We start from the raw sequence: 18,316 nt of genomic DNA, 5'->3' as shown, positions 1-18,316 counted from the left end.
TGATTTGATTGGCTCCACACGCTCTTACACCAATCGAATGTGTGAGGGTTGGCAGCTCTGCCATTGACCGTAATTATCCACTGCACACCTGTGGTGCAAATACGGTGCAAGTCAAAAAGGTTTTTAACAAAAAGTTTATTGTGGGACAGGAGGAAGGAAAACAAAATGCAGAGAGTAGGGTCTTGATTCAGATGTATTTTCGTCTTGGTTCACTTAGAGAGACACCTCCCTTTTTCAAAGACGTCCAAAATGTCATAACCTGAAGGCCAAAAATAATGAAAGCTTTCAGAATTCCTATTCAACTTTTTCATACAAAACATGTTAGAGTTGTTGTAGTTGCTTACAGATGTTGACGAGAACATTACTTCCAGTGTAGACAATTAGAAAGTGAGACTATTGTGTGTGTGTGTGTGTAATATCACTCTTCCCTTTCAGTTAATTCATTCGGTACAACACAGATATGGGATATTACATCCTTGTCTGGCTAAAGACACCTCTATTCATGTCTAGAAGGTACATGACTTGGTGACATTTAAGGTCAGTCCTGCCTAGATAATCCAGCTCACCGCACCATCTCCTCAAAACAGAAATGTTTTCAAAAGTTTCTCCGGATATTGATTCTTATGCTGTCAATAGTAGTAGTATACAGATTAGGGCATTGCTGCAATGGGTTCTAGCACACTACACGGCCACATCTCCACAGGACAGAAGCTGAGGTAAATAGCTTGTCTCATGGCACTCTCTCCATGGAAACGGCACCATTTGCTCTGTCAAAGAGTTTTGCTTCTCAAAGTCATGATGATGGATGCCCCCCCTGTGCAAATCTATTCAGCTCAAAGCAGGGCATGGTCTTAACCAGTGTTTCTCAACAGGGGTGCCGCAGAAACGTGGCTGACACTAGGCTAATAAAATTAAATCGAAATAAATTAATTAATAATTTTGGAATCTTTCTTGTAGCTTTATCACGTTCAGATTAATCTTCACCAGGGGTCGGTAACGCGTTACAAGTAACGCACATGAGTAAAAAAAGGTTTTTTTTTGAGGAACGGCAACTTTTCATAGGCCTATTCCTTTTCCAAAACTGGACTTCTACTCTTACTCAAGTAGGCTACATTTTTGAGCAAGTAATCTATTCTTTACTCCGCTACATTTTCAATTGCCTTTCGTTACGAGTACAAGTTTAGTTTTTTAGTTTTCTTATCTTCTACTGTCTATATTGTACAGTGGAGTTTTGTTATATGTATATACTTATATTTAGTCTTTCTGCTGTGAGTGCATGTTGTGTGTGATGTCTGTATGCTACTGAGACCTTGAATTTCCCCTTGGGGATCAATAAAGTATCTATCTATCTATCTATCTATCTAAGTTTATTATCAGAGGAAAAAGTATATCGAGGGAGAAAAGTGCACCCCTCCCTCTGTGCACAATGGCGTGGGAGAAAATACAGGGCTTCAGAATGCATGGTTACGTTGCCCCGTGATTATAAAAGTAATGACTGGCCTGACCATGTTGTAGCCTAGGCCTACTACACAGAAGTAGAAGCTGTGGACCAGGAGCTACGTGTGTGTGCATTCCTGCGAGAATAGAGCGGTTGTATGCATCCTCCCAGGCCCAAGTCTCTCAACTGAGAGTAAGTCACACTCCTGTGTGTGTGTGTGTGTGCGTGCGTGTGTGCATGAGTTGTAGTATGCTACATGCGTTTTGCATTTGTGGGTCTTCAGAGATAGTGTGTGTAATCTACATAAAAATAAATAAAAAAAAGTTTGGGGTGCCTTGAGATTTTTCATTCATATAAAGGGTGCTGCAACTGAAAAAAAGGTTGAGAAACACTGGTCTAAACAGCAGCTCCCCCTCTGGATTGTGGAGGCCAATCCTGACTTATACCAGCAAGGACCTGTCTTTGCCTGAGGGTGTGTGCACTCTGTCCAGCAGGGGGATAGCAGCATGCTCAGGAGTATGTCAGAGGATGCGCCTCTATTCATGATGCAGATGCAGTATGCTCAGAGTATGTTAGAGGATGCACCTCTATTCATGATGTGGATGATCTCCCACATGCCCTTGTACAACTTGACCATTTGGATGTTACAGTCACATCAGTGGCTTACCCCATCCGTTCTACTGGATTGATACGGTGTTAATGTTCTGTTCAAGCTTAACCGCGTGGGCCACAATTATAGGTCCCCATACGATATGGATTGTACCAAGTGACTTGACTGGAAGGGAACTTTTTACATATGAAGGAGCAGTGAGGTAACATTACACACACTTACCGATTCGCAGCGGAACCTCCAGGAAAGCTCACGGAAAACCATACGCGTGATACCTGCCTCCCGACACCTCTGGGCAAGCACCTCACCCACCGCCTGGCAAGCTGCCACAGACCGCGTGGAGCTCAGTTCTCGTTTAATCGCCCATTCCCGAGTGGAGCAACTGATGACAGGCTCTGTGGAATCTTTAGAGTACACCTCCGCTGTGATGTGATGCTGTGTTCGAGAAAAGTGGAGTCTGGGGACAGGCCAAACGAGTTCAATATGAGACTGACAGTTAAAATGCTTCAAGACAATACAATAATGGTGTAAGTCAGAGGGATAACATATACTTTCAAAACAAAATGTAGGGGTGTTGTCATAACCATTGTAAAATAAAAATTCCTCATACACACATCTAATGCAACCATTTTGCAAAATCAGCCCTTTAAGCATACCCTGGGAATTGCATAATCAACATTAGTCTAAAAGGACCATTATTATATTATTGACATTATAACGTTTTGTTGAGAAAAATAAGCAACTACTGAAATGTTACACTTTTCATCCATTTTTACTACAGTCAGTGCACCAGAACTATCTGAATTAAATTGTTAACACGAACACTAACTGGAGTCTGGACACATCACAAATTAACTAAATGCATGCACTGCTAATGGTTACTTACCTGTGGTAATACTCTCTGGAGGGGTAAACTGTTGCCCAGCCTCTGTCCTTCATCTCTATTGCCATCTGTTCAAGATTCCGGGGGTTTCTGTTGACGAATGCCTTGTTGACGGCCTCATTGTCATCCACTTCAGGCTCGCTTTTGACAGCTACCTGACTCGAGCTACGAGCTACAGAGCAGAACATGATTGTTAAATCCTATTTTTGACAGCTAGCTATTCAGCTAAAGTTAGCTATGTAGGTTCATCAACAGTAGCAGTCTCCCGAATTTCAGTCACAACAAAGGCATGGCTACAAAGAAGATGAACTGATGAAGATGATTGAATATTACAGTCCTTACCCGAATAATGCTGAATGTGCCTTTGGAGAGCTATAGACAGTCCCATGTGTTTACATGATTCAATCTGTCCAAAAAGTCTTAGACTTCTGCTAAGTTCCCAAATTATAGACATCTTTGTTTACACAATTTAAACGTGTGAAAAGGTTAACGTTACACAGATCAGTGGCTTTGCTATTTCAGTGTTTTTACCGGTATTCCATGCCCAAATGTACCATCACATCATTGCCCTTGCTTGTGATTTGTTTGAACTGGAAGTGTTTTAATTTCCGGATCACCATACTTTTCATTTCCGGATCATTATCTTTTACTTCGACCACAGCGCCGTCTGTCGATAAGGTTCCATACAAAAGTTAATACATTTTTACATGTTTTAATTATATACAGTTTGAGATGATAGTTGGTTAGTTTTATTTACATTATATCCAAATGTACCCATTAGCAACTTATCCCCATAATGCAACCATTAAAATATAAAGGTTTGTGTAAAACATAGCCTCAGTGAACAGCCCTGCTTTTCTGGTTTATGCATCGCCCCTCATGGTTATTTCTGAAAGCACGGACGCGATCATATAGTACCAATGACTGTACATAGATGCATATATATACAAATACAGTCAACCTGTAGATCAAAAGGATTCTGGCAGCGGTGGGATTCGAACCCACGCCCCCGAAGAGACTGGAGCCTTAATCCAGCGCCTTAGACCGCTCGGCCACGCTACCTCTGGGATTCCGTACTGTACCGTAAACAACTTTTCATATTTGCCTGATACCTATGGCCCATTCTGCTCATTGAAGAAACAGACACACAAACGACCACATTTTCCAAAATTAGGTAAAACGGTTCATTTTATTCAAACATGAATCCACAAACAGCACACGTAAAAATGACACAATGAAACAGACGTACACAGCCATCCCCACACTTCAACACACAACAGAAATTCTGAACACAAGACAAGAGACATGTTGTACAAGGTTTTGGATTTTTTAAAAAATATTTACACTGCAGTGTAATACTACAATTGGATATTTACTTTAACCACAATATAATAAAAACAGAATAACTAAAGACCTTAATGAAGGAGTTAAGAGCAAACAACCTCAAAAAGATGCCTCCACCAGCATAATAATCTGGCAAAGACAAACCACCATATACTTCTTGAGGCCAAGAAAGAACCCTGGACAGCTCTCAGCAGCTGAATCTGGGAAGTATTTATCCACTTATATTCGGGGGCTAGAATCCCAGTTATATAATACAGCACAGACCAAGGTATTTAAATGAGAAAATATAAAACAGTCTCCCAAAAAACAATTCAGACACCCTCCACCCGAGGGTTGCAAACAGGTGGTAGGACCCGTCGGGAGTTTGCCCGCACCCATGGGTGACCTATTACACTCTTCAGGGCCAGACGCATCATGGGGCTGTGGCGAAGGAGCTTTGAGATCAGGTCCCGAGCCCCATCAGACACAACCTTGGGAAACTGCAGATCAACCTGAAATGCCAAGTAAGGTGATTTACTGAAGATCATACAAACACATTTATTATATTTTTTGGTTTATGTAAATAAAGGACGCAGTTGAAATAGCCAAACAAAAAAAAAACATTTGCATATATTCATTCAGTTATTCCTGCACACCCTCACCAATACGCTTTTCTTGTTCTTAATGATTCAAAATAAAACATGTTTACATCATTTGTTGTTAGCTGTAGACAACATACTAATGAGACAAGAAGAGTTTTTGTTTCCTTTTCCGTCCTTGGGTTGAAGCCACGGCAGCTGCTGGTCAGATGGCAGAGTGAGGTGGATACGGAAAATGGTCAGAAACTGACAAATTACCAGGAGACTACAGAGAAACGACCTCAAAAGTAAAGGTCCATGAAGATAATATTTTATAGGGCTATGATGGGAATATACCCCACACCCCTATAACAAGTCCTAATTTAACCCCTGCATACAGCTTGCATGGTCGAAATCTGTTGAAATGGCAAAGTTAGCGGACACTAGCCTATTGTTGTGCCTCACTCATATGGTTTGTGGCCATTTTTTATATAGTGTGTGCACATAATATTGTAAACCTGAACTACAAACCTTTGTGATCCTTTTGTAGGTTTCCGAGTGGCTAGCAGACTCAAATGGAGGGTTTCCCACAAGGCACTCGTAACACAAAACCCCAATACACCACAAGTCCACCTTCTCATCGTGGGAGTGGCCCTCCACCATCTCAGGGGGCAAGTAGTCCAGGGTTCCGCACATAGTCCGACGTCTAAAATTCAGAGGAAGCAGTCAAGCCACATCTAAGGGTAACCTTTTGTTTCAAAAGACAAATGTTTAATTTACTCATTGAACAGGTCCATTTATTCTCTGCTTGCCAGGGCAAGTATTAAAAGTAAAGTCCTCAAATTTTAGGGAAAGTCTGTTGATATTGGAGCTCAAAGCTATTCAGCTATCACTGAAGTAATGTGTGGATTGACTTGAAGTGGCTCAGTCCAGGACGCTCGAGTGCACAGACTGGATGGATGAATAGCTACAGGAATGTGAGAATTTTGCTGGATTTGCTGAAGACAGTGCCTCAATCAATATGTACACTATATGGAGATAAACATGGTGAATAATCCAAAACCAATGCAATTCTCATGATGGCGAGGCTTCAAAGAGAAACACATGACTCAAATGTGAAAAAATAAAGAGACACAAGATCAACAAATGTCTTACCGCAAAGAGGGAGCATGGACAGACCAGCCAAAGTCAGCAATCTTCAGCTCTCCCCTGAAACCCAGCAGTAGGTTCTCTGGTTTGATGTCGCGGTGAATCACCTTCTTCTCATGGCAGTACTGCAAGGCATCTGCCAGCTCCTCCATGTACTGTGTAAGATGTACAAGATGTGACATGTCAACACACCTGCCCCCCATTTTCATTTTTCAGGGAGTAAAAAATTAGTTTCACAGAAGAAACACTGCACACTAATAGCTGACAGCAAAATGCAACTTTCTTGATGCACAAGAAACATAACAGTTCCTCTTCTGAAGTCATATAGATTGCTACTGATTATCGATAACTATTCATTAATAATCAGTTACAAAAAGTTGAAAATGCCAAGAACGTGAAGTACAAATCCAAAGAGCCAAGACGTCAGGTTAATACCCTATCCATACAAAAGAGCCAAGTGTCTCACCGTGGCTGTGCGCTGGTCATCGAACCGTCCACAGCGCTGCAGTTCCTTATACATTTCACCCCTTGGAGCATACTCCAGGACCAGGAACACTCGTGTGGCATCGTGGAAGTAGTTGTAGAAACGGAGAATATTGGGATGCCTTCAAAAGAAACACGTTTTTCTTATGGTAACCATACGTACAATCTAAAGAAACCAAGTTCCATATATGTAATTTAACTGACATAATGAACATAATAATAACAACCCCAATAGCTTTCTCTTGAAAGAATTAATTTTGACCCTAAAATGAAATAATGAATGAATAAACTCATCCAATGGGATTGTTGTGTTGAATATATTTGTTTTGGAGGGGAAAAATGCAGCCAGAAAATGACTTGGAAAGTTATGATTGAACTCACTTGTACTGTATGTAGTCATGGAATATTGACCCAAAAGCTTTAAACATACACTAGTGTTGTCTCAATATCAAAATGATGACAATCAATACCATGCCCGGATCTCTTACTCAGAATAGGCTTAGACTACGGAACATTTAAAAAAAAAAAGAAAAAAAAAAAAACACCTGATAAAAATTAAACTAATTAATTAAGTATTAATAACATGGGGCAGCATTGCATGTTTTATTTCAGGGTGCTGCGATACGGTTCTGGTATGAATGCAGCATACGACACCAACATACACACATACCTGAGGTGCGACTGGATCTCAATCTCTCTCCTCAATTGATGTTCTACTCCCTCCTTTTCCATCTGAGACTTGAAAAGCACTTTCAGAGCCACAATGACCTTCAGCTTTTTCTCACGTGCCAAATATACATTGCCAAACTTCCCTTTGCCAAGTGGACGACCAATATCAAAATCTTTTATGGTTGTCCTCCTGAATAGAAGAATCAGAATCAGCTTAATGGGCCAGGTTTGCGTAAACAAACAAGGAATTTGACTCCAGTTAATCTTTGCTCTCAAAGTACAACTCACTTTAACATGTAAAAAAATCTGAAAGAGTCAAGTAAGCACGTTTGATAAAAGCAGACTTTGTAGAGACAATAGGCATTAGACGACTAACATTCTATGATTTAGCCCAAGCCGTGTCTAGTACTACTAAAATATTAGTTTTGTTTACAGTGCGTTTTCCCCAGTATGATCATGCATCATTAAAAGGGGACCAAAAAAAAGTTGTCAAATACATAGAAAGCATACTTTTGAGAGGAGGCGCTAGCTTGAACTCTTCCTGGACCTAGTTGAAAGAATAAATAATGAATGAATGAAAGCATCCATTATACATGCAAGCAAAAACACTACGTCAGTACTGTATATTAATCCAATTAAAATATAGGGGAGAACATTACCTGTGATGACATTCTTATTTGAGCTGTCTGACGCATGACTGATCTCCACACGCTGAGGTCCTGCAGCCTACAAATGTAAAGTGCATGGAAAATAACTGAATTCAATGGCGACAGCAGTACCATGTGTAAAGTCAGGACAGTCTTATGTTCCATCTAAATTTGCACATTTCAAATTCAACGCAAGTAATACACCAAAGAAAACTTACAAGCGCTGCTGGAACGCGATTCTCCTTGTTCTACGACAAAGACATAAGTTAATGTTACACAAACTGAACTTACGTTCACTACAACACAAGGATACATCTAGAAAAGTGTCAACTGATTAGATTTTTACAACAAATAACCAAAACAATGGACTTGTATTCGTAACTATAACTTATGGGGGGGCCGGGAAACAGTAATTTCCCCGCAACGTCACATAAATTAGGTTTGTTAGCTGCTAGCTGGAAAGGCTAACGATCTTATAATTCCAACAATCTGTGTCAACGTTAACGTTATAGTGCTAGAACATTTCAGAATCGATCACACCTTGCTAAATATATATTTAATGAAATCTAGCAGGGTGTTCATGTTTGCTTAGTATTTGTATTTGCTGTAACGTTAAGATGGGTCTCTAGAATTAAATAAGCTAGAACTAGCTTGCTAACATAAGTCTGTTTGTTTCCTGAACACCGTTTTATTTTCTTGAGAAGGCTAGATACATGAATTTTAACTTACCTGCATAATTTGAATTCCACAAAATGATACCGCACTATAATGTTAACTCTCAGAACGTAACGAGGATTTAAAACATGCAATTTCTGCACTCCCAAAGTTCCTCAACAAAACAGTGCACAGTGCACCGCCGAGGATTTCTTCTTCTTTTTTTGCCAGTTGGCAAACAACCTTTGGTTGACCGCCGAGGATTTCAAATGCAACCGTTGTTAAATCCGATTGGCTCCTTTTTGTTCTTCTTTACATTTTTAATGGCGGGTTACGCCCATAGACAGAGCACATACCGCCACCTACTGGTACAGAAAAGAAACCTTCTGTGCTCTTACTATGATAAGTATCAATCTACCCATGCTTATTGTACTTGAATTACCAATTTAAAAAAAAAAAAAAAGTATCAATCTGCAGAAATCAACCAGGCTTTCAACACTTGATTTCTTCCCCGAAATATATTTTATCATATCATGTATAAAAATGGATCACAGTAGCTCAAATGCAATATTTAAATTAACTTTTTTTGTTTTGTTATTGTAAATTACACGATATTGCTTTTGTGCTGTTCAGTGACAACAAAATACAACACTTGATCATGAAGTATGAAAAAATGTGTCCTTTGAGGATTTTTTTTATACGAAAGTGTTTATTTAAACATTAAAGGGACAAAGAAAATTAAAGAATACAAAACAAATCACACAGAGCATACAATAAATGGTAAACATATGCTAAACAACTGGGGGGTATTCCAAGTATGTGGTTTAGTGACAAACCTGGGTAAGTTTACTCAGAGTAAGTGGTAAATCTCCTAATAGAAGAAGCTGTATGGCTTCATTCTCCTAACAAAACAATGACATAGGGCTCTTGTTGTAGGAGGTTTACCACTTACTCTGAGTTACCCAGGTTTGTCACTAAACCACGTACTTGGAATACCCCCCTGATTGTACTGTCAATCACAGTCATGATGTGGTTGTCATATTTTAAAGAAACAGCTGTTGTATTAATAACTCAGAGGGGCTTCTTTTTTAACCCAAAGACAGCAAAGAAGAGAACAAGCTCCACCAGGGCTGGAAACACACTGGGAAAGACACAAACATACATGTATAGGATTAGAACAATTTGTGTACATTGTGTACGAGTTGTTTACATTAATGTACCAATGTGTATATGATGTACATCTTGCATTATACTTTATATCTGGATGTCTGACCAGTACAATTCTTGTTCATTGCAGTTTCAAGTCTTAAAGGGGACAGATTTTCCCTTGTTTTTCCTGTTCATTACTTGGATGCGAATCATGAATCCTGCTGACTGCTATGAGACAACAGAATAAACTACTTCAAGAGTCCCACTTTCAGATGTAAAAACCCTGACACTTAGGAAGACATATCCAGCTATCATATCTGTTGACACCAGACCAAATTTGACTGAATTTGAATTTGACATGATGGTTAACTACGAGTAAAGTAGCAGAGTGCTTGTGTCTTACCAGTAACATCACTATCTATGGCACAAACCTGCAAAAGGCAAAAATGAACCAGTAGGTCCAGCACTGCCACTTCTGGAACACAAAGAAGGACAGACAGATAGACGCGCTGCAGTGGGCTGCCAGGGCTGGTCTGATCGTCAGGGAAACCGTATGGTAAACATGCCATGGGTCATGCCATGGACTTTTGAGCCCCCTTGTATAAGATTATGTTCTGCTTTCTTGCTTTAGGGTTCACCACACCATTTTGACCAGTTCACTGAGTAATCCTCAGAGTATAGCCAACTTTATGAACAACTAAAGAGAAAGTGTTAGAGTGTGTGACGGAGTGCCGTCACTACGGTTGAGTATGTGCTCTGACTGCCATACCAACGAGCCTGGCTCTTTGGCATTGCGGTCAAACTGCACGTTTAGTACACCCGAGACCCGGCCACTGGCACGAAGGGCTGTGTGATGGTTGAGTATGCGCTCTGACTGCCATACCAACGAACGGTCATTTAGGTTTGAGGCCAAGTGGGGTGACTGCTCTCTCCCTTTGCTGCAGTGTGCTATAGTCAATTAGCCTGGTTGACACCAGACCGTCACTCAAATTTCAATCACAATTGAGAGTGGGTCTGGACAGGTTTCATTGACTTACGACTTAACCGTTACCAGCAGTGAAATTAAACTTAAATTGGTGCATCAATGAAGTGCAGCAAGCACATCTTTCTTGTAAACGGAGGTTTTAAATGCCATTGTTCACTCAATTTCAAAGAAAATACACGTCCAAACTGTTTTTGTCTATCAGCGCACTCATTGGTTGTGTTGAATGCACTGCTCTGTCATCACAGTTATGACTACCTTTGCCTTACTGACCTGCAGAAGGCAAAGATCCACCAATAGATGTCACAGGTCCACTGCTCAAAGAGAAAAAAGAGAAGGGCAACTGAAGCGCTTGCATGGCAGCCAATAGCTAATATTTGGAGCACAAGACATAGGAGTCAGGGAACTTTAACAAAAAGGTTGAGTCTTCAAAGCCTATTCAACTTCATCAGTAACATTATTTTGTAAATCAGCTGTATACAATTTACTAATTTAATTGATGAATGTGAAGGAGTTGGGTAGCTGTTGGAATTGACCTTGCAATGCATCTCTAAAGGACTCGGATCATAATTGTAATGTTTGACCGGATGTTTTAGTTTTTCATATGGGAATCAATCTCAGCTTATTAACACACTCAAATGTTACAAAGCATCTGCTTGTATGTGGTAGTACAATTACTTGATATATTTGTGCTTCAGGAAATCCACTCAAGGCTTACATAATATTTGACTAATAAAGGCAGTACCACTGGACATAAAAAGGATACAAAGGAGCCCTTGGCTGCTGTTAAACATAGATACTCCTGAGAAAAACCCAGACAGTTCTATGAAAAACAGGCCAAGAGTGACAGACAGTCCTATCACCAACCTGTTAGGAGTGAAAAGATAAAAATCATGTTTTGAATGCAATTCAAACTGATGGCAAAACAAACTTCATGTCACTAAAGAGGAAGACCAACATAGGGCCAGTTTACATGTTTTTAGAATGCATCTTGGGTGATACGATCACAAGTGGTCAGCCGAGACACATCGCTGTTTACACATGTATTCAAGGAGCACAGACAGATGTTGCAGACCACTGGTGTTTAGATTCCGCCAACATCATAGTCATTAGAACTCCTGTTGTCCGGGATGCATCAGAATGCATAAGCGTTTACACTACAAAAGATATGTATTCAAATGCATCTCAGACCACCTCAACAAGTGGTTTAAGTGATCTTGATGATTGTATACACTTGTATTTCGAACAGACCACTTGAGATCGGATCTTTTCGGGATGCATTTTAAAAACAAATGTAAACGTGGTCATAGGCTACGTTTACACCGTCAGTTAAATGTGACCCAATTCCAATATTTTTGGTCATAGGTGGCATGATTCCAATGCACAGCATGAATGTGTAAACAGTAAAAAAGCACATGGATACTGATATTTTCAGATCGGTTTCAGGCCTCATTCATATGTGGAAATAAATCAGATATGAATCGGTTATGTGCCAATGCGACTGTCATCTACACAGATCAGATATTCCCGTCATTTACAACTTGCACATCATTGAAAGTATCCAACATATGTTACCTTTTCGCATTTGCATTAGCCTACACGTAACATTGTTTTCACATGTTCAACTGGCAGAACAGTGAAATTAAAATTAAAATACAAATGGAAAATCTGCAATAAGCACTCTCCATTTTCTTTTTCGCCTTTAAATAGAATCAGTAGCCTATTTGGCAGACTTCTCAATATATTCCCCTATTGTGCGCATGCAGGTTATCGCAAATGTTAAGCAAATTAGTGAACCACATAAACAGGCAGTCAAAAAAAACAAAAACGGATATAGCAAAAAAATCTGAACTGTGCATGCAAGGACTGCCAGTCAGTGTAATGTATCCATACACAATTCAAGTCAAAACAAGCCAAGAAAACTATAATTTTGGTCTACTCTGCTCCCACTTACTTAAATGCTCTCTTTAAGGCTTGGTGTAAGGCATGTTAAGCACGCAGTATACTCAACGGAGTGGTCACTGTGTGCGCAAGATGTGACGTCACCAGAGCACCAGACCTATGTGCGTGTGAGGAGTCCAGAGGTGCCGTTCTCTAGAGGCGTCACTGCTGTGGAAAGGTTATTACTACTGACTCTACACTGTTGAAGAGGGAAACATAAAAAAAGGACCACCTGTCAGTGTCAAGAAACTTCACATGTTTTGGAGCGAGTGAGTTAATTAGCCTATTAGGTTTATTTAGGATGTGGACTATACAGAGTTCCAACATGTCGCGCTGCTATTGTTTGATGTTATCCTCTGTTGCTTTATGAATGAACTTTAGCAAAAATGTGGTGCCTGATGCCACTAGGTGAGAAAAAAAGAGTGGTGCATAACCTCCCGATGCGCTGCTGAAATTCGGCAGTGGGTCATTTTGACATCACACTGGCGTGCACTGACCACTACGTTCAGTATTCTTGACCCTTTCCCCTCGGACACTGCGGTTCTCCAAGGAACGTCATCAGGCACTGCCGCCCCTACAAACACTGCAATCCAGACTATTTTCAGTTGTTGTCAGCCGATGGTGGAACGACCTGCCAAGTACCACCAAAAAGGGGCTCTTCCGCTGGTAGCTCCTGTCCTAATACTTAACAATATAACACACCTAACACACATTTACCATGCACTTCCCTCTCTTACCTCCTTCTTCTTCTACACTTTGACTAGTACTTATACCGTCTGCACTCTCATCCTCTAGTAATAGGCTAGTATTGATTGCAGTATTGATTAATTAATTCCTACCTACCTAAGGTCTCCTCTGCACACACAGCTTGAATGTTATTCCTCGTTTTGGATAAATGCGTCTGCTAGATGAATAAATTAAATAATGTGTTCTAAATACTAAATTGCAGCTTGCTGGGGTTATTATGGAGTAAATTGAAACAAATGTCAGTTGTAAGATCACTCACCTAGTGTCCTCCTGATCATATTCCTCTTTTGTAAACTGCAAGGGCAAAGAAGCCCTAACATTGTTTTCCTGTGAGAAAATCAGGTCGTGATGAGTTATTATAACAAGACATGTCTGGACTGGTACACTCATTTATGAAGTGACAAACAATTAAATGACCAGCACACAATAGTCACTGTTTACAAAAATTAGTTGGGTATTTTCGGATTCGAAGTTTTATTCAATGTGTCAGTGTGTCAATCAGGAATCGAATTATTTCAGTGTGGTTTGAGGATTTGTGCCTACCCTTGACCAAAATATGGTGATGACAATGACGAGGTGGGCTATGAGTGTGAGGAAACGCGCGGGGACAAGGCTGCTTATCACCGACATAGTGATGGCTCCAAGGCGGGTCTGTCAGTCACACCAAAGGCATTGGAGCATCCTCCCCTGCAACTGCAGATTATACGAACAATTTCATAAATTATATTTGGACTTGCACGCATCTAGAAGCTATTAATCTCTTGCTAAACGTTTGAAGCAACAGGTGGCTGCTGCTGCTGACTGTCGCATGTAGTTTACAAGAACATCCTGTTAGCTTCAATGATTGTGATATTAGGCCTACTTAAGATATCATAATTTATCTAGCGTTAAAGCCTAACATTAGGCTACGTGACTGAGATATAAGCAGGAAATAAACGGGGTAAAACTTAAATCCAATGCAAACGACAAAATATTAACTTAATGACGTTGCCAGTCAAGCTAGCAAACGGTAACTTGTATTGTTTATAACTATCGCTAGTAACGTTATAGATAACAGTAACGCTGACGCTTATTTAGGAAGAGAACATTACATTGTATATATACCTGGTGTCTTAATAATGGCTCCAAAAAACGTTACCAACAACAGCGCAGGTTTATGTAGAAATCTCATAGACGCTAGCTAACGTTGCATAAACAAACCCCCTACGCGACGACGCGTTGCTAAGACCAACAGCAGGAGCCAGCAAAATCTGTCTTCAAACTAAAAGTCTTCTCCCTCTCAACGCCCTCTAGTCTGGGAAAGGGCATGTTGGCTGCAGACAGTATTTAGGCATGTTGTATCGTGTGGTAGATAGAAAAAGACTACAATAGCACAATGGAATGCACGTTTATTCGGGAATTTGATCAATGGGATGTATTAATCAATACTGGGTTGTCGGCTGCAGTTCTCGGCCACCTTCGAAACCAAGAACGTGTTCATCTGTAAGACTTGCGCTCAAGCCTTATCGGTGCTCACAGTCCAGGACTAAAGAGTCAGAAAGACTGGCTGGGCCACTTCAGAGAGACTACACCCAGGGATGACCGGAGCACTCAGAGAACTTTTAAACTACATGCGTCGAAACGTCAGTCGTTTGTGCACCTTAATAAAAAAAAGTTTAAAAGTTCCTGTTGGGCCTCAAGTTTAAAAAACCTGTTGGGCCTCCAGTTTCTTATGCTTAAGAATCTCAGGAACCTCCTCAGTGGTATTATTGGCGGCTTCTTTATTATTTGGTTGATGCTCCTCATTGACCCCCTGATCAGAGCCCGTCTCTGCAGCCGCAGAGTGGCCTTCCTCCTGCTGAGATGGTGCTGATGTCTGAGGGCTAGTCCACACGTACGAAACCGATCTTTTTTTCCTCCGTCTTCCCTGAAACCGCATCAAGAATATTTGCGTCCAAACGGATCCATCTCAACACGACTCAACACGTTACTTCATACCCCAGGCCTATAGGTGGCACTGTTTCTTTACAGAAATTGACCAAAATTTGCGCTTTACAAACAGACAGAATAGGCTACGACCAAATGGCTAGTGCAAGGAAACCAAAATTGTTTGTGTGGACTGATGGTGAACTGTCAACTGTAGTCAACTGTAAAACTAATAAACTTTATTTTACGGTTTGTGAAGGGTGCAGTCCCGTCCTTTATTTGGCTAATGCAGGTAGGCCTACTATTCACCTTTACTTTCTTTGGTTGTAGGACAGTCCGTGATTCACATTAGATTCACCGCAATTAGGCTACTAAACGCAAGGCTTACCCAAGTCAGAGCCCGTCTACGGAGAGCCTTGCCACTCCGTATTAAGTCCCATTGTACCGAATTTTGGTTGCAGTTCCACCAGAGTTCCACTGGGGGCGATCGCCATGAGTGCAGAATGAATGGGAGTCAATGGAGCTAGACGGCTAAATTTGCCTCTTTCACCTGATTGTCGTTGACAAATCTCAGATTTGATTGTAGTTTGTATAACTTCAACATGGGTTATAGGTCAAAAGTTGAATGAACGAGTACTTATGTCCTTTTGATTTCTTACAGGTTGGGTCGTTGTTGCCCATAACACGCTAGCATTGTGCTAATGAATGACGTCATTGACACGTTTGAAAGGCTTTTTAGAACAATTAAGTGACGTTAAAAAATATAATACTCAACCAAGTGTATTTTCTTTGCCTCCCCTTTCGAAAACAATATTCAAATTACTTGGAAAAAAATTATATCCCGAGAAAAGTGGATTTTGAGGGGTACAGCTCCATAGACCTCCATGCATTCTGCACTCGTGGACGAGCGCCCTCATGTGGAACCACAGAAGGAACTGCAACCAGTTCAGAACAGTTTAGAAACCGGAAGTTTTCCGAGAGTGGCAGTTCTCCCCTTATTAGACATTCTCTGCCCAAGTTCTAGGCTATTCTGTCGCCACATTTATACTATTGCTATAAAACCCTCGTTAGTAACAGTCAATACTTTTGCCTGCATCAAATCGTGCATTCGCATTCAGTGTGCTACCATCGGCTTAACGTAAGCGTCTTTGTATGCTTATATCTGATTTCACTCGACTGTGAATGCATGTATGTTGTAAAGCATGCAAAATAAATGAATGACACTGGCACTACGCACAAATTAATGTAGCCTAAACTTACACCGCACTTTCCTAATAACTTAAGTTCTCTCGCGTCAGTGTTCCCAACTTCTCCTTTGGGGTCCATCACAAGAATTTCATGGATGCATTCATCCTGGGCCTGCAGATAGCTCAGTGCCATTATTGTGTATAACACTATAGCACCCCGTAAGAAAAAGACATGGGTGCTATCAAATTGCCCAAAGATTCAGGGAAATACACATAACTTTGACAGGAAACACTTATAGAGGTGTATTAGAAGAAGAGTCCATTGTGGACAAAAGCTGTTGTGCCTCCAGTGTCCCATCCTTAGGAAGCTTTGAAAACTCTTCAGTGGCTTTCTCAGTGTCCTTATTATGAAAGTCAGGAGGCTTCTGGTGATCCCTGTCTTTTCCAGGGACATTCCCAGATACAGTGGGGGTTATCAATGTAGAACCCCCCTTGCTGTGCTTACTGACACCAATGGCACACTTCTCAGGATGTACAATTCTCATCCACTGAGTGTATCTTTTCTCATTTGTTTTCTTCAGTTCAGATTGGGTAATTTTCCCAAATTTTTGATTTTCTGCAGTCATCGTTAAATACAGTAATTTTAATGACGCAATTAACATTTTTGTTTTTGCTTGCCAACATGTGTGTCAGAGCCTGGTGATTAGTCCACACTGCTTTAAGACTTCTTTAGTGATGGTGTCCTTGAAAATAGAAGTTTATTAATGCCATGACCATATTCACTATCTACTGTCACATGTAACTAAGAAAACAATAATACTGTATTCATTCTATTACCCTGCCAATATTATATTCTTTTGAGTTTCTATGTCCTGTTTTATGATAAATCAGATTCTTTTGTTTTACCTGAAAATCTGCTGTTACTGAAATGTTTTCTCTTATTAATGTTTTTGTGGCTGTTAGATTTTGTCCTTGAATCATCAGATTGTGTCTCAGATGCTTGGATAAATCTTCTTAAGGTGTATCCAGGCAAGTTGAAACGCATACTTTACAAAAAAAAGAAAAAATAGCTTCATGTCAACACAGTAATTATTTTTCACACATTATCTGCTTGAATAAATAATGTACACTACATAATTCATTGATCAGCTCTGTAGTTGCAGAATCTCCCAGCACTATCAGATATTGTCTTGTAGAGATGGCTCACCTTGAGGTTCCAAGGTGCTGTCCATTGTCTTTCAGATAGAATTCAAAGGGGTGGGGGTCAGGCAGCTTGGACAGATTCTTTGGGCCCTGTCCAAGTTCATAGACTTGCCATATGTCCTCAACAGCAGAGATCACTATCTTTTCCCTCTCACAAGGCTGTTGAGGAGACTCCATGCTGGCTTTACTCTCCTCTTTTCTTCCTTTTTCTGGGCCTTTTTGCTGGAACTAACAGTCTTTTTCTGAGGAACAGATGTCATCTGCTTTTTGTGTTCCTTCATAGCCTGTCAGGCCCGGGGTAAGTAATCGGGAGAATTCCCGGTGGGCCACATCACTTTTGGGCCGGTCAAGGAAAAACATATTTGTCATGTTAGTCTATCTTCTCTTAAAGTAGGAACTCAACTGGTAACCAAGGTTTAGTTAAAACGGTATGTCTTTTTTAGTATATTTTTTGGCCTTTTGCCTTTATTTGGATAGGACACTGAAGATTGACAGGAAGTGAGTGGGAGAGAGAGAGAGAGAGAGAGATGGGGTGGGATCGGGATATGACTGCAGGTCGGATTCAAACCTGGGTCCCACAAGTCCCCACAACCCATGGGGACTTGGACCCGTACATGGTATGGACGCTGTAGCCTGTTGCGCCTTATAGCGCCCCCTTTAAAATATTATTTTTGTGTATGCTTAAAGTAACTGCCATCACATTGCAAAGTCTAAGCATGAACCTTATGTTCTGTTTATAGTTATGCTTTTATAATATCCATACAAGCT

General features: G+C 40.6%; 3 protein-coding genes and 1 non-coding gene across 6 annotated transcripts; all 4 read right to left on the bottom strand.

Annotated features, from left to right (window-relative positions):
* Positions 1-116: 116 nt before the first annotated feature.
* On the bottom strand, positions 117-3,512 carry mrpl18 (mitochondrial ribosomal protein L18). Its single transcript, XM_076286738.1, has 4 exons — positions 3,274-3,512; positions 2,935-3,103; positions 2,271-2,505; positions 117-259 (listed from the first exon to the last, which is right to left on the bottom strand). Exons 1-4 carry the CDS (start codon positions 3,383-3,385, stop codon positions 188-190), a joined length of 588 nt encoding a protein of 195 aa, XP_076142853.1. The 5' UTR covers positions 3,386-3,512; the 3' UTR covers positions 117-187.
* Positions 3,513-3,911: 399 nt separating this feature from the next.
* Positions 3,912-3,993, bottom strand: trnal-aag (transfer RNA leucine (anticodon AAG)). Its single transcript has one exon. It is a non-coding gene; the product is annotated as a tRNA-Leu (tRNA).
* A 108-nt stretch (positions 3,994-4,101) lies between these two features.
* aurkb (aurora kinase B) lies at positions 4,102-8,673 on the bottom strand. Its single transcript, XM_076286736.1, has 9 exons — positions 8,510-8,673; positions 7,999-8,028; positions 7,793-7,859; positions 7,644-7,680; positions 7,135-7,323; positions 6,448-6,586; positions 5,988-6,136; positions 5,364-5,538; positions 4,102-4,766 (listed from the first exon to the last, which is right to left on the bottom strand). The coding sequence occupies exons 1-9, from the start codon at positions 8,513-8,515 to the stop codon at positions 4,587-4,589; spliced, it is 972 nt and encodes a 323-aa protein (XP_076142851.1). The 5' UTR covers positions 8,516-8,673; the 3' UTR covers positions 4,102-4,586.
* Positions 8,674-9,022: 349 nt separating this feature from the next.
* On the bottom strand, positions 9,023-14,486 carry LOC143125350 (transmembrane protein 107-like). 3 transcript variants are annotated; one of them, XM_076286732.1, is made up of 7 exons: positions 14,358-14,486; positions 13,797-13,946; positions 13,513-13,580; positions 11,332-11,432; positions 10,839-10,935; positions 10,015-10,058; positions 9,023-9,575 (listed from the first exon to the last, which is right to left on the bottom strand). In XM_076286732.1, exons 2-7 carry the CDS (start codon positions 13,881-13,883, stop codon positions 9,523-9,525), a joined length of 450 nt encoding a protein of 149 aa, XP_076142847.1. In that variant the 5' UTR covers positions 13,884-13,946; positions 14,358-14,486; the 3' UTR covers positions 9,023-9,522. The 3 variants fall into 3 exon arrangements, with proteins under 3 accessions (XP_076142847.1, XP_076142849.1, XP_076142850.1); XM_076286734.1 differs by lacking the exon at positions 10,839-10,935 and having other exon boundaries at positions 9,025-9,575; positions 10,015-10,111; XM_076286735.1 differs by lacking the exon at positions 10,015-10,058 and having other exon boundaries at positions 9,030-9,575.
* Between the last annotated feature and the right edge of the window lie 3,830 nt (positions 14,487-18,316).

The sequence above is a fragment of the Alosa pseudoharengus genome, unplaced genomic scaffold, assembly GCF_046254945.1.
Source record: "Alosa pseudoharengus isolate Yale_2024_CS ecotype anadromous, Long Island Sound unplaced genomic scaffold, YU_APseudo_1.1 YU_APseudo_1.1_scf_16, whole genome shotgun sequence".
In the NCBI taxonomy this organism is placed as follows: domain Eukaryota; kingdom Metazoa; phylum Chordata; class Actinopteri; order Clupeiformes; family Clupeidae; genus Alosa; species Alosa pseudoharengus.
The sequence above is the reverse complement of the archived record's forward strand: the minus strand, read 5'-3'. Positions and strand labels throughout refer to the sequence as shown.